Source organism: Chaetomium globosum, genomic scaffold (genome assembly GCF_000143365.1).
Source record: "Chaetomium globosum CBS 148.51 scaffold_8 genomic scaffold, whole genome shotgun sequence".
Taxonomy (NCBI): Eukaryota; Fungi; Ascomycota; class Sordariomycetes; order Sordariales; family Chaetomiaceae; genus Chaetomium; species Chaetomium globosum.
The window spans coordinates 690,794-700,656 of NT_165983.1; the positions used below are offsets into that span (position 1 = coordinate 690,794).

General features: G+C 55.9%; 4 protein-coding genes across 4 annotated transcripts in view; 2 read left to right on the top strand and 2 right to left on the bottom strand.

Moving 5' to 3' along the window:
• Positions 1 to 1,210, bottom strand: part of CHGG_10940 (uncharacterized protein) — a gene marked incomplete at both ends in the record, with an annotated part of 4,177 nt that extends 2,967 nt beyond the window's left edge. Inside the window, 3 exons of the mRNA XM_001226206.1 lie at positions 681 to 708; positions 777 to 884; positions 966 to 1,210. Coding sequence (XP_001226207.1) covers positions 681 to 708; positions 777 to 884; positions 966 to 1,210 — 381 coding nt within the window. The remainder of the gene's footprint in view (positions 1 to 680; positions 709 to 776; positions 885 to 965) is intronic.
• Positions 1,211 to 2,148: 938 nt separating this feature from the next.
• Positions 2,149 to 4,546, top strand: CHGG_10941 (uncharacterized protein; the record flags this gene model as incomplete). The annotated part of the gene is made up of 4 exons (XM_001226207.1): positions 2,149 to 2,157; positions 2,285 to 2,494; positions 2,759 to 4,107; positions 4,159 to 4,546. 4 exons carry the CDS (start codon positions 2,149 to 2,151, stop codon positions 4,544 to 4,546), a joined length of 1,956 nt encoding a protein of 651 aa, XP_001226208.1.
• Positions 4,547 to 5,861: 1,315 nt separating this feature from the next.
• On the bottom strand, positions 5,862 to 7,484 carry CHGG_10942 (uncharacterized protein; the record flags this gene model as incomplete). The annotated part of the gene is made up of 4 exons (XM_001226208.1): positions 5,862 to 6,449; positions 6,565 to 6,681; positions 6,743 to 7,287; positions 7,373 to 7,484. The coding sequence occupies 4 exons, from the start codon at positions 7,482 to 7,484 to the stop codon at positions 5,862 to 5,864; spliced, it is 1,362 nt and encodes a 453-aa protein (XP_001226209.1).
• A 1,630-nt stretch (positions 7,485 to 9,114) lies between these two features.
• The window catches only part of CHGG_10943 (uncharacterized protein), a gene marked incomplete at both ends in the record, with an annotated part of 1,524 nt that continues 775 nt past the window's right edge, over positions 9,115 to 9,863 (top strand). Inside the window, one exon of the mRNA XM_001226209.1 lies at positions 9,115 to 9,807. Within this exon, the coding sequence (XP_001226210.1) occupies positions 9,115 to 9,807 (693 nt within the window). The remainder of the gene's footprint in view (positions 9,808 to 9,863) is intronic.

Here is a 9,863-nt window from a genome sequence, read left to right on the forward strand (position 1 = left end):
GCTCGATCCTGGATCCTAGCAGCAGGAGCAGCAGATGGAAGGCGTGGTGGTGCCTTTTTCTTTTTTTTTTTTGTGTTGCCTCCAAGTTTCTCGAAGCTGTGGGCCCAACGCAAAAGATCTGGCTCGGACTTCCACAACCTGTCTCCTGGACCGAGCTTGATGTGCAAAAGTGTCAAATCGAACATCCCACATCAACTCACGCCCCAAAATCAGCGATGGCGGGGTGGTTGAAGTGGCCTGTGCGCTCAACCCCACCTCCACAGAGCGTCCCCACAAGGTGAGTCCGGCGTGTCCGGTCAGACAAGCTGACCCGATCTCTTCCATGCTCAAGCTCTGGTCTGGCGATTTATCGACCAAAGGATAGATGAGAAATTACAGGTAGTGTGCAACGCAACCAAACAAGCAAAACCTCCCTTGACCTTTCATTTCCATGCATTTACGTAAGTACTGGAAACCGTCACACCAACGCTCTTTTTTGCGAGTACCATTCCAAAGTCGGATTCTCGGATACTCGAGGGAAAGCATTTGGTCAAGGTCGACTCGTAATCGCCAACTGCAAGGGTATATGAGTCTATTAGAATAAAGAACTCCCCTTCTTATCCTTCTTCCTCTTCTCTATCTGACCGAACAAGTTAGTGTCTTGCACGCATCAGTGAAGGAGGTCAGTCCTGAGAGCATACCCAAGACTTCTTGCAGTCCCGATACGCCCTGCCATGCCATGTTAGCTACATACGCAATTATCTCAGCGGGCAGATTCCACGCCAGGTATAACTCACTGGAAGTAATCCGAGCACAGAGTCCTATCACCACCATTTCGGTTCAGACACCTGATACTGCGTGCGGCAGCCTCCTGGCATGGGTCAAGGAACTCGCTTCTGTCCTTGCTGTCGACACAAAGAAAGGTGTTTAAACATTAGCAGTTGAGAATCGCAAAGGCCAGTCCAGCAGAGGAAAGTGAGTCTCACCCCTCAAATTTATTCTTTGTATCCCGGTTCCAAGGATCTTTTTCGTTGGTTGTGGACGCCATGATTGCAATGACAATTTGGCATGCCAATGAGTGAATCCAGTTCGTCTGGTTCTGGCTCTGGCGCAACTCGCAAGGTGCACTGAACACCGATGTTGGGATTTGTGCCAAGCAGCCAGAAACCCACAAGTGCCGCACGGACCATCCAACATCACCCCTAGACACGCCCCTGAGCCCCTGAGACATGTCAACATAAAAGCCAACAACAAGCCAACCACATGAAAGGGGCACACTCAGCACTTATTGGTGTGAAGTAACTCCGGGAAAAGATTAGGGCACCTGAAGAGCTGGTATCTAATGATAATTATGAATTAACAACAAATACCAGAATCGGTCCATTTCTACACCTTTCTTTTGAGATGTTGGTTGTTGGGAGGAAATACCTATAATGCTAAAACCCATGTCTCGTCTCAAAGCATATGGCACCAGCCTAACTGACGATGAAGTCAGATTGACGATAAACTTGCATTGATAAACTATACCATTGAATTCACTATGAAACTCAGTTGATTGCAAAGTTACTTCATCTCCCCCAGATGCTTATAGTGTATCTATCCATTCTTTCAAGGTTTAACAATGCTCCCCCCCTCTCCCTCTCCCCCTCTCCAACACTTTAGAATGACTCTATAATACATTTAGTACTGGCAAACCTTTAGCCTTGACTATCTTCCGCAAGTCTTAAAGTTGCCGAGTTACGAGACCAACCACCAACATCGATGCGACCGGCAAGCGGTTCTTCTCATCCACCACCCATGGTGCTCCCTTTACCGCAAGCCACTGGCTGGTTCCGCAGGCGACCCGGCAATTGCATGGCGTCGTGCCTCGGTGGCCTGAATCGGCCGCTTTTCGATGCGTTCCTTCGGGCCTTCCGAAAGTAATGCCTTCGAGCTTCCGTGGGTCTGCCGCAAGTGATGCCTCGACGGCTTCCTTCTGGCCTTCCGAAAGTAATGTCCCAATTGCAGCATCGGATTGACTAGGGCCCCATGTTCACATCCTAATACACCCTTGCAGCTTTTCTTACTTTGGGAGGTATAAGGTGTTCAGAGATAAAGAACGCAAATTTAAGCCTTTGCTCAAACCCAGTTCATGCCTAATCTCTGCTACCCCCTCCGCATCCTTCTACAATGACTACAGTTCCGGCTGTTGCCTGAATTTGGACAGACAGAAATACTCGGACGGACATCAATGTTCAGATGGTTGTTGTCATGTCCGTCCTTAGTCAAGCAGGGTTACATATTGCTCCCTATGAATCTCTTTTAGTCTTGTGAGGGGTGGGTGGCAAGGGGTGCCATAGGGGCTCACATTGTGAGCCAGAGTCCGTGTTACCGAATCATGAACCTGAGTCTCTTTGCTGTGCCCGAATCATTCACTCCCGGACCCGCTCTTCACATCCCCGTTCCCGCTCATCTTCAACACGCCCCTCACGTAGCTTCCGCCATCTTCCGCACGCCTTGGTTAGGTTTTACGAGGGTTAGTGGATAGTCCCCTCTCAATTGACAATCGGAGACTCCTGCTGCTGAACTCAACTCGATTCCTCTAAGCAACCAACCCTCAACTCCTCGACCACAACCAACAAGACCACCAAGCAAGGTCTGAATTAAGTCCAGTATCCCCTGCTGGATTACCCGTGTATGTCCTCCTCCCATCTCTCTCACTCTCTCCCTCTCTCCCCCGATCGCGTCGGTGAAAAGTCGGATTGCAAATAGCTGATCGGCTGAGAGTCAACTCTCAAAGCCACTACCGACAACCAACTCGCCACCCCGCCCAGACCTTGCGGAGGAGCCGCCGCCCAATCCAGACCTCATGGAGGTCTACATGGTGCCGTCAGTCTGCCGCTGGCCGTACCAGCCGTCCTGGGAGCTCGACGGCTTCAACTTCAATCTCGGCCTCGCCGACACTTCCGGGTCGGAAATCCGCGCCCTCTACCGCCAACACCACTCGGCGGACGTCACCTCCTTCGGGCACCCGTGGGAGCCCAACTACAGCCACATCGTGGCGACCAACGTGGCCTTCGTGTTCCAGGCCATGCTCGACTGCAGAGACGCCTATGCCACTCCGCAGTTCTGGTCGCGGGCGCACGCCGCCTGCCGAGTTCCCGGCATCGAACTCGAGCAATTCCTGCAGAACGCAGAGCTGTTTTCCCGGGCCCGAGAGGCCTACCTACAAACCGCCGCCGGCTGTCCCAACAACGCCGCGAGCCTGGCGGACGAGTGGGCAACTTTCGTGGCTTCAACCTTTGCCGCGTTGGCGCTCCCTCCTCCGCCGGTTGCCCCAGCCCCGCCTTCGGCCTTCCTTTTTTGGTGGGGTCAGACCGCCCACCACCACCCCGCCCAGCAACCGACCACAGCGGCGGACCTGATGCCATGGGCGGCGGCCGGCTGGGATGTGCTGCAGCAGCCCGGGATGAGCTACCCGCCTGCGTGGTGGTGGGACAGCGACCCGAACCACCCGTTCGCGGAGCAGCAGGGGGCCCATCCCGCCGCCTTCCGCCGCCTTCCCCTCCGGCCCACCGGGCCCGGACTCAACCACATGGCCGCCAAGCGACGACAAGACGAGATGGTGACCCCGACCCCCGAGTGCCGCAACCCCAAGCGCCGCAAGGCATACCCCAACCCCGCCCCGGCGCACTCCCCAGCGGCGCCAATCCTCCCGTCGATCGAAGACGGGCACGACGAACCCCCCGGCCCCAGCCCCGCCCCCCCTCCCGACGACCAGACCCCCCCGCCCCGCGCCGAGCACCACCGCCAGCCGTCGACCCAACGCGCGACGGGGCCCGCCGCCACCGACCCCTCCCCGCTCCGCGGCAACCCCGACACCGACGCTGTCGAGGGTTCGTTGGATGCCTTGCTGCGCTCGGACGACCCGTCTGCTAGAGGCAATGCCGAACCACCCAGCACCGGTCACCTGCTGCCGGTGCAGGCGTGTTTGGCGGAGCTGGCCATGCGCGTGGACACGTTGGAGATGGAGCGGGCGGCGCATGAGAGGGTTGTTGCCGAGCTCGTGAAGCGCATCAAGGACCTCGAAAGCCGCCCCTGTTGTTGTAAGCGTGCGGCTTGGGAGGAGGGGGATTGTGACAGGACGCAGTCGACATCGTAGGACGGTGATGCGTGCGCGTGTACCCACACACCCGGGAGCTGGGAGGATAGGGTGGAGGATGGAGAAGGGGAGCACATCGAGCACCCTGCCACGAGCGAGTCGGAGGCGGAGGCAGAGTCGGATTCGGAGGGGGACGGGTCAAGTGCGTCTGATGACGAGCAGGGCCAGAACCAGGACCACTACAACCTGACCCAGCAGCAGCAGCAGAATCCGCATCCACACCACATCTACGACGCGTCCTATAACCCGCATCCCCATCACATCTACTTTGAGAGCTCCAACGGGGAGGATGATGAGGAGCCGGCCTCGACGGACGACAACGAGTGGGAGGTGGACTCGGCTGCGTCAGGCAAAGATCGGTATTGCAAGGGCGAGCGTCTACATTCGCTTTCTCATTCACATCACGATAATGATTCGTCTTCTTAAGGGACGCCTCGCTACTTTCTAATGGGTGGGGGCATCGAAAACCGCAAGCCTGGTTGATAGATAGATACATCACACCTGTGGTTAATGATGGAGACGGGACATGGATGTTGTGGGATATTGGCACATTTGGAGCGCTCTATCCGCCCTCTGGTTATCGGGGGCGACGGCTCTGAGCGCTTTGCTTCATCATGGAGTTCATGCTTGAACAATCGCGGGCGTGGTTGATACCAGACAGATGTAATACCCGGGGGTGATGATGGAGACGGGATATTGTGGGATACTGGCACGTTTGGTGCGCTCTGTTCACCCTCTGCGTATCGGAGGCGACGCTTATAGGCGCTTTGCCTCGTGAGGGATTCCCTTCTTAAAGGGTGGTAATTGTTGTCAGGCTTTGGTTGGCGGAGTCATAGGCAACTTGGCCAGTTTGAAGTTGCCAGTGAGGCTCACATATGAACTGGATGAGGATTATACGGCGACGGACTGCTTCACTTGGCTGGGGTATGATATAGGATTGGGACATCTTGTTTCATCAAGGCATCATGTTTGCTCCAACGTGCCTCTGCGGGCATCGTGTAGGATTAGCTTACCACGTACGGCTTGGCTCACTGTGAATTGATTTCTTGATATCACTTCGTGTTTGGTCCACGGGTATATGCGGTGCTCTTATTCAGGTGTCCGACAGGAACCAGGCAAGCGGTACAGGGACTTGGGTGACACATCTTGAGCTTTCCCTCTGCTCTTCGCCCAAAACACGAGATCTTGGACAACTCGCAGATTCATGCTACAGAGTCTATCTCTTCTCCCATGTAAAAGCCTTGGCAGTATAAACGCTAGCCGAAGTTGGGTAAAACAGACAGCGAACAGAGTAAAACACCGCGGTTGCTACCGACCTACCTATGTGGTCGGTACCTACCTCTACCCAGCAAGGCAAACCGCATCACTTCCACAAGACAAGCAAAATACCCAGATCTATTTCGAACTGGCAATACAAGGCAAGAAGTGAACTCGATAGGAATCCGAACCACATATAACCCGAAGCCAATAATCGTACTACATATAAGCACATGTCCGTCCCAACGCCGTAGGAAAGGTAAAAAAAAAAAAAGGATAGGCGCCCAGCCGAGCATTACCTGCCTCGCATTGCTTCGCTCCGCTCCGCTTCGCTTTGCAGTCGCTCGCTAACCAACGCTCAACGCACAAAACAAACCCCACGCATCCAGCCGCCGAACCCGCCATCCATCCCCATACCCTAAGGAAGCGCTACCCTAACCAAGCAACGAACCACCCACCCCTCCCAAACCCACTCTCCCCCCCTCTACTCCGACCACGACATACCCATCCACACGACACTCCCCAAAAACGACGCCAGCACCACCGCCGTAAGAATCCCCGACCCGGCGCGATCCCCCGCGGTAATCTCCCTCGGCGGCGACAAGCCCTGGAACTTCTGCCCGGCATTCGGATCCCCCTTACTGGTACCACCGGTCTGGTTCGTCAACGGCCCATTCAACACCTTCTGCTGATCAATCAGCAGCGTGGACAGCGCGGCCAACGCGCTCATCTGCTGGCCGGCGGGGCCCGCCGCCACATCGTTATCGTACTCGCCCGTGTTCCAGCGGAAGCCGCAGGTGCCGTCGCTCAGGCAGGAGGTGACGGCGCCCTCGGTGGAGGAGCGCAGGGTCTTGAGCACGTCGTCGTAGGTGAAGGGGGCGAGCACGGCGACGGTGGCCAGCGCGCGGTGCATGTACCCCTTGAAGGAGTGCTGGTCCGTGTTGCACTGCACGCGGTCCTCGAGCTCGCACGCGCGCTCGATCATGATGCCGTCGGGGAAGAAGTGCTCGACGGTGCGGTTGAGGAGGCCGGCGACGCGGCCTTTCCATTTGGTGCGCGCGTTGCCTTCGGTCTGGGGGCGGGGTTAGTTGGGTCAGGTGTAAATTGGGTCAGGTATAAGTTGGGTCAGGTGTAAGTTGGGTCGGGGTTGGGCTAGAAAGAAAAAGAAAACAAGAGGTGAGACATACGTAGTTGTACATGACGGCGGCGGCGTGGATCAGGATGGCGGCGTTGGCCGAGAACTGGACTGGGTTAACGTCGGTGCAGTTGAACGGGATGTGGCCGCCGTCCATGACGTTGTAGTCCTTGTCGATGTAGCCCAGGGCCTCGATCCAGTCCCACGTCTTCTCGGTCCAGTAGGCGTACGTCTCGTTCCGGGTGTAGCGGGCCAGGCGCGAGGCGATGTTGAGGAACACGCCCGTTGGCGATGGTGTTCTTGTAGTCGTAGCCGCCGTTGGTGTGCTCGACCTGCCAGCGCAGACCGCCGGCGCAGTCGGCCGTCTCCCAGCGGACCACCTGGGTGTTGAAGACGGCCTGCGCGAGGGCGAGCCACTGCGGCTGGTCCTCGGGTGGGTTCGGGAAGTTGACCTCGGCGGCCAGCATGGCGGCCATGCCCCAGAAGCCCTGGTCGTCGTTGCCCAGCGAGGCGGTCCAGTTGCGCGGCATGTAGGCGTTGACCGGGGCCTCGGCCTGGAACACCATGGACCGCAACGCCTCGGCGTTGTACTGGTTGTCGCCCGTGTAGAACCAGTAGTCGACGATGGTGCCCCACATGGCACCAGCCTGCCACCAGTAGTAGGGAGCCGCCGGTGGCGGCCCGGGGAGGATACCCGGGGTCTGGCCGGGCTCGTCTCCGTGGTAGTAGGTCATGAGGTTGGCTGCAACGACCTTGGCGGCCGACCTGATCGAGGCTGCGGTTCTTGCATATTAGCAGCAGTCCCGCGCGAACCCCCAGTATTCGACTCAAAAAATACACCCCGACAATTCCTCACTCACATGGTGAATCAAGGTCGACCTTCAACTTAGCCGCCTGCGCGCTCGCACCGGGCGCTGCAAGCAGCAGGGCGCCCAGCAACGCTGTCGCCTTTGGCGCCGTTGTCCATCCCATTTTCATCGTATTCCGCTGCAAACTCGGCCGGGACACACCGGCTGTCGGGAAGGTTGGCGAATTGGCGAGGGGAGGGGTTCGAGATAATCGGCGGATCGTTCGGGTCGTGGAATGTGGTGATCGATCGAGGGATTTCGGCGGGAGGCGGTCGTGGCTCGAGGCGCTACGCTGTAGACCCGAGCGGCTCGGTTTCCGGGTTCATCAGATCTTGTTAAGGTGAGCAGGATGGTTTCCTTTCTTTTCCGTCTCTCCTCGTAAACTGACGTAAGGCCCGCTCTGTTCCCGCTGTTGGCCAGGCCAGGGCGCCAGTCGGATGGTTCGCACTCCCCTGAACAAGGGAACCTCGGGCGGGACTGGACAGAAAATGTACGTTAAGCTTGGTATATTTTCTGTCCAGCGCGATGTCAGCTCCAAAATTCCAGGGACCGAAAGGAACGGCAACGGGGCTGTGCTTGCGGGGAGCGCGTGAAATCGAGTCTCCTCGTTGGCCCGTGTGGCTGCAGCAATACGGGGACTTCTAAAAGGAGATTAGCGGATTCGTATTTCTGGCGGGGCCAACTCGTGGCCGAATGGATTCTGCGCCGCCTTGGCAACAAAATAAGCCTTTTGACAAAACAGCCAGTCCGAAATGGGAACATGTTTCAAGTTTCGCTTTCAACGGCGAACCAACGCAGGACCAGACAACGCCGCCTCTGCTTGCCCGACCAACCGCGAGAGGATTGCCGGCGTTCCGAAAAGTAGCGGTTTAACAGCGCAGTGAGACAGTGAAGAGATCCAATTGGAACAAGTTTTGGAAGCAACCAACGGTCAAAAGATGCGGTGTCTTCCCTCCACGTGTAGTTGCTTTGCAACGCCAACGACCACCTTTGAAGGCGATGTTAGGTTAGTCTACTTGATCATAGAGAACTTCGATGACAAACCATATGCGGAACTAAGCCGCTTAAATACCCACGGACTCGACTCGATTGATGGATCTGAAAATAATTTACTTCCATAAGTCCCATTAGTTAGCAGTTGTCATTAGTAGTTGTGTTACTATCATAGCTTCAACCAGATGATCGAACTCTCTTGTTTCCGAATTTGGTACTTGACAGTAATTGACGGGTTGGGGGTGATGTGCATAGACAGTTAGAATACCTAGTTATTTTTTGTCAGTTTCCGAATTTGTAGCTTCCGCTTCAAATGCTTTCATCTGAAGGTGGCCACTGTTGTTTACATCGCTCGCGGGAAACACGCTCTAAAACCTGAACTTGCGCTACTCCGTTCTCTGCCACGGCCAGCGACTTGTCTCTGCACTCTCGGTTTTTGTTTTCTTTTCGAGTTTCTTGATTTCAGCACCACCCTTTTTCTTCAAGTTTTTGCAGTGGACTCACTCATCGTGACCACGTTGAATCAATCAACCTGAACGAAAATTGCAATCAATTTCTGTTTTCTTTACACATTTCTTCTCTCGCCATCCACGGCAAGATTGTATTTTGATTTTGATACGGCTCTTTCAATCGCTCAAGTAATGGGACAGGAACAATCCACGTTGGCAACTGAGCCGAGCGACTTCATTTCAAAGACCACAAATTACGAGCATACCGATCCCAGCCCCAGTTCCGCCCTAGACCGTCACCAAGAGTACAAGATGGATTTTCCCTCTTCACCCACTGTCGGGCCGCCCAAACGTGCCTTCGACGACGAACTCCTGCAATCACCGACCGCGAAACGCGCTAAGCGGGCCAGGCCCAACAAGAAGGACCGCCTCATCCAGACGGCCAAGAAGTCAAATGGCAGTATCGAACAAGATGACCTGGCAAGCTCCGACAACATCTCTGGCACAGGCATCACCCAGAAGGAGACCCCAGTCCATCCTCCTATCCCTGTTGGGTTTTCGCTCCCGGAAACCTCCAAAGTTCATGCATCAAAGGCCGCCGAAAAGTCCCAAAACAGCGAGCCCAAGAAGAAGGGGCGCAAGAAGAAAGAACTAGAAAAGGAGCTCGAAGACGAACTCAAGGATTTCAGGAGGAGCGAGTCCAAGAACAGCGAAGTGAAGAAGAATGAGCTTGAGGCTAGCGCTACGAAGGACGCCGAAAATGGCGTGAAGCGTTCCGGTGCCATCGACAGCCCCAAAACCCAAGCCAATACCCGCAAGATCACGGCCGAGCCTAACAGCGAGCCTAAGCGCCCCTTCCACAACGGCAGCTCAGAGTTTCCCGCGGTTGCCGGCCCCTCCAAGATCAAGATCAAGAAGAAGCCGGCCTACGAGACTAGAGAGCTTACTCCCCTCAGCGACCTGGCCCCCATCCCGGACTACACCTTCAAGGCCTACCCCAACCCTGTCTCGTCGACCACCCAGCCCATCAAGCAATCCAAGTCCCCCAACCACACCACCAC